Source organism: Hydra viridissima, unplaced genomic scaffold (assembly GCF_058129835.1).
Source record: "Hydra viridissima isolate aposymbiotic clone 2 unplaced genomic scaffold, HvirCarnegie_v1 scaffold_9, whole genome shotgun sequence".
Taxonomy (NCBI): domain Eukaryota; kingdom Metazoa; phylum Cnidaria; class Hydrozoa; order Anthoathecata; family Hydridae; genus Hydra; species Hydra viridissima.
This window is the reverse complement of record NW_028324308.1, coordinates 13,012,351-13,016,142: the sequence shown is the minus strand read 5'-3', so window position 1 is coordinate 13,016,142 and position 3,792 is coordinate 13,012,351. Positions and strand designations below refer to the sequence as shown.

At 29.2% G+C, this 3,792-nt stretch overlaps 1 protein-coding gene across 1 annotated transcript; it reads right to left on the bottom strand.

The window, feature by feature from the left end:
• Window positions 1-2,210: 2,210 nt before the first annotated feature.
• LOC145185512 (FK506-binding protein 2-like) lies at window positions 2,211-3,082 on the bottom strand. Its single transcript, XM_080061441.2, has 2 exons — window positions 2,837-3,082; window positions 2,211-2,659 (listed from the first exon to the last, which is right to left on the bottom strand). The coding sequence occupies exons 1-2, from the start codon at window positions 3,040-3,042 to the stop codon at window positions 2,221-2,223; spliced, it is 645 nt and encodes a 214-aa protein (XP_079917567.2). The 5' UTR covers window positions 3,043-3,082; the 3' UTR covers window positions 2,211-2,220.
• Between the last annotated feature and the right edge of the window lie 710 nt (window positions 3,083-3,792).

Genomic DNA, 3,792 nt, shown 5'->3' with positions numbered 1-3,792 from the left:
TGCCTTTGATTTCCAAAGAATGGTCAAAAGTCTTATTCAGTGACGAATTAAAGTTTTGTATGTTTGGTAGCAATGGTATCGAGTACATGAGACGTCCGAAAGATGAAAGATTTGATCCTAAGTATCAAATGCCAGCAGTTAAAAATTGTGGTGGCATTATAATGGTTTGGGGATCTTTCAGTCGAGATTCTATTGGTCCACTTCATCGCATCGAAGGCATAAGGGATTAGAATGTAAATTTACATATAATAAAGAATGTTATGCTGCCACATGGAAAGGACAAAGTGCCTCGTGATTAGGTTTTCCAGCAGGACAACAATTTAAAGCACCGTGCTAATTCTATCAAAAAATTTTTCAATTTGAAAAAAATATCTACTTTAAACATGCCTTATCAATTCAAAGATTTCAACAAATATTTTGAAAGGCGAAAAACCGACCAATAAAAATGATTTATTACAGGTGCTTTCGGATTGTTGGGCAAATATTCCCATAGATATTGTGATGAACTTATTTGACTCTATACTTTGTTGTTATTAAGCAACCTTAAAATCTGGAGGCTATCCAATAATATATTAATGTGCTGTGATGAAAAATTGCGGAGGAATTAGAAATAGTATCTCTTTTTTGAATTTTTTTCTTTTGTTTATAAACTGTTTTCATGTTTTTAACAAAATTTGAATTTCTCCCTTCCGTTACAAATTATCATTTATTTGAGTAATTTATAGTATGTAATCACATTATAGGAACAGTTGTTGAAAATTTATTCTCAACGAAAAGTCAAAAAGTTATGGCGAAAAAACTTGAAAAACTTAGCTGTTTATTAACGTTTGCATCCAACTGTAGCTACATCATTTAGTTTTAACAATTTAATAAACTGATCTGAATCCATGAACATGATTGGTGTCATTTTACATAAGAAAATTGGTTCACTTCTTAAGCATTTAACCATGATAGCTTAAAAGGTGTTTACTAACAATTCTGGGTCATTATCTGCTTAGCCAAATAAATAATCACCATGGTAGAAAAGAAATTTTATATAAAATTATCCGCCAATTTAATACAGTTTCTTTAATTCTGCTCTGTATTTGAAAACATACTGCTTATTCGGGTGGAGTGAAAACAACTTTTTTTAGAAATTCAATTATTCGCTCTGTTTTTTATATTTATTATAGAAAAACTAAAAAAATTTTTATTAGATAAAAAATAATTATTAAATAGTAGACAAGAATTACGCCCAGCAGCAATTTTTGACTATTATTACTTATTATTGATAGCGCAAATTTATATATTTTTTGAAGAGGCTTCAAAAATTGATAACATATTAGATATGTTTGTATTATCCAAAATAATCACAGTGGCGTACACAACTTCGAGTTATTTACTATTGTTGATTTTGTTTGAATTTAGCCTGTAATACAAAATTTAATTTAGCCTGTAATACTGCCTGTAGCCTGTAATATTTTCTAAAAAAAAATTTGCTTTTTAAATAAGTATAAAATCATAACACTATATTTCTTACGATGTTTAACGATGCTTACGATGTTTTCTGTATAATAAAGTTGTTAAAATTATATGTGTTTCTATGTACAGCTTAATACTTTGCTAATACTATACTAATATTTTGCTAACTGTATTTGAGTAAATAGAATGTTAAGATTTAAAATAGATCATTCTTTCTTTAGGTATTTAAAGCCACTCTCTGAGGTGCAACTGCTAACAGGACTAGATGTCATATGGCTTATGCTGTATTTGCAAGAAATTGTAAACAAGGTATACTACATATCATTTCTCAAATAATAGTTACAATTAAATATATATTATAATTTTACAGAAACTTCCCAGAAAAACCAACAAAAAGAATGAAGCAACTTCAGCAGCAATGCTGATTTTAAATGTTTGGGGAAAATGCAGCATTCCAACTTTGTCACCATTTACATCTTTGACAAAGGGAGTCAAAAACTGATTGAATTTGATTAAATAGTAACACAATCAGATTCATCCCATCAGATTTTGTTACAATTTAGTGCGTTATTAACGCACTGTTGTAATGATGAAATGGCACAGATTATTCTTTTTATTCTTTTTATTATTTAAATTGAATTTAATTGAGTTAATTATATCTTTTGTTCTTACATGTTCTTACGTTCCAGTAGTTTTAAAATTTTTACATCCTAAATTTTTTTCTTCAACTCAGTATAAAACTCAGTATAAAATTTTTTTCTACAACTCAGTATAAAACTTAGTTCCACTAAATTCATTATGTCCGATATACCCGTTTCTATCCCTGTCTTCTTCTTCAAATATTTCTCTCATCATTTGACGAAGTCCACTAGAGCCAGATGTTTCTTTCACACCAACTCCTTTAAGATGTACCTGAATCTCTTCTTTAGTTAAATAACCGTTTGTATCTTTATCAATAAGTGCAAATGTGTTATCTCGACGTGGAGCGTCAGCAACAGAGTTGAAAGATAGAAGTTCAACAAAAAAATACAAGTTTACTCTCGATGGCATTCTTCCAAGACCGTTGTTTCCGTAAGCGTGTTTAGGGGGTATCGAGAGATGACGAATTTCTCCCTTACACATATCAAGTAATCCGAATTCCCAACCATCGATCATTTGTCCTTCACCAAGTACAAACTCAAAAGTTTCTTTCATATACCTTGAAATTAAAAAAGAAAAATGGAGTTAACAAATGGAGTTTTAAAACATAGCATTAACATAGTATTAAAAACAATTTCAATTTCAACCAACTTTTTTTTCAAACTACTTGGTTTTTTTCGTTTTTATTACATGTACATAGTTCCTAAAGGTTAGTAAGAGACGAAAAGTGACTTACCGATCGTCAAACACTGTCTTATCTCCAAGACTTCCATTAAAATGTACTTTTAAAAGATCACCGTTTTGTGTAGTTTTCTCACAGGAAGATGGTCTGGAAACAATACCAATTCCAATACCATCAAACTCTTTTGATCCATCGGGATTGATTATATACCGTAACCCTTCTACAGTGACAAGTAAATAAATAAGTTTTAGTAGAATCATTTTTTTTTGGAGTATACTTCTTGGTGACTTTCAACTGCTTGATTGCAGTTTATAATATCCTATCAAAGAGTCTATTAAAAATAACACTTTGCATTCTTATATTTAGAAATATTATTGCTTAGGAACCGAAGAAAGTTAGTTGATAAGATAAACACGTCACTTGTTCGAAATATTTACTTTTACTTTCATTGAAATATTTTTTTTTAACTTTTTTAGAATGAGTAAAAATTTGTACAGAGTTTTTGTCGTGAAAAGCTTTTAAACTGTTTGTTTAACAACTCTATTAAAAAACCGATTTTTAATATTAGTGAGTGATTCATTTAAGTTTATCACTTTTCCTAAAACATTTTTCCGTTATACTTTTTACAAATCAGTTTGTTCATTTACCTATATTTATACTAAAAAACGTGAAAATTTTGTATATTGGGGTTTAAACTCTTGAGAAGTCCTTGAAGAAAGGAAAGCTACAAATGCATTAAAGAAACAACAACAAAAAAAAAGAAAAAAAAAAAGGGGGTATTAATGATTAGATTTCTTAACTATTGTTCCTCAATAGTTGCAACTATGGCGAAAAGTTTTTTGAGTACACTGTCCACGTATGAATTGGAAGTTAAAGCACCGTTATTAGGGACTTAAAATATTGCTTTATTTTGTCTACCTTGGTATGCACTGTTACTCAAAGTTTTTTTTTTAATGAGTTATAATTGTTTCCTTAAATCTATAAATACTGAAGTTTTCCAGATTTTGTTT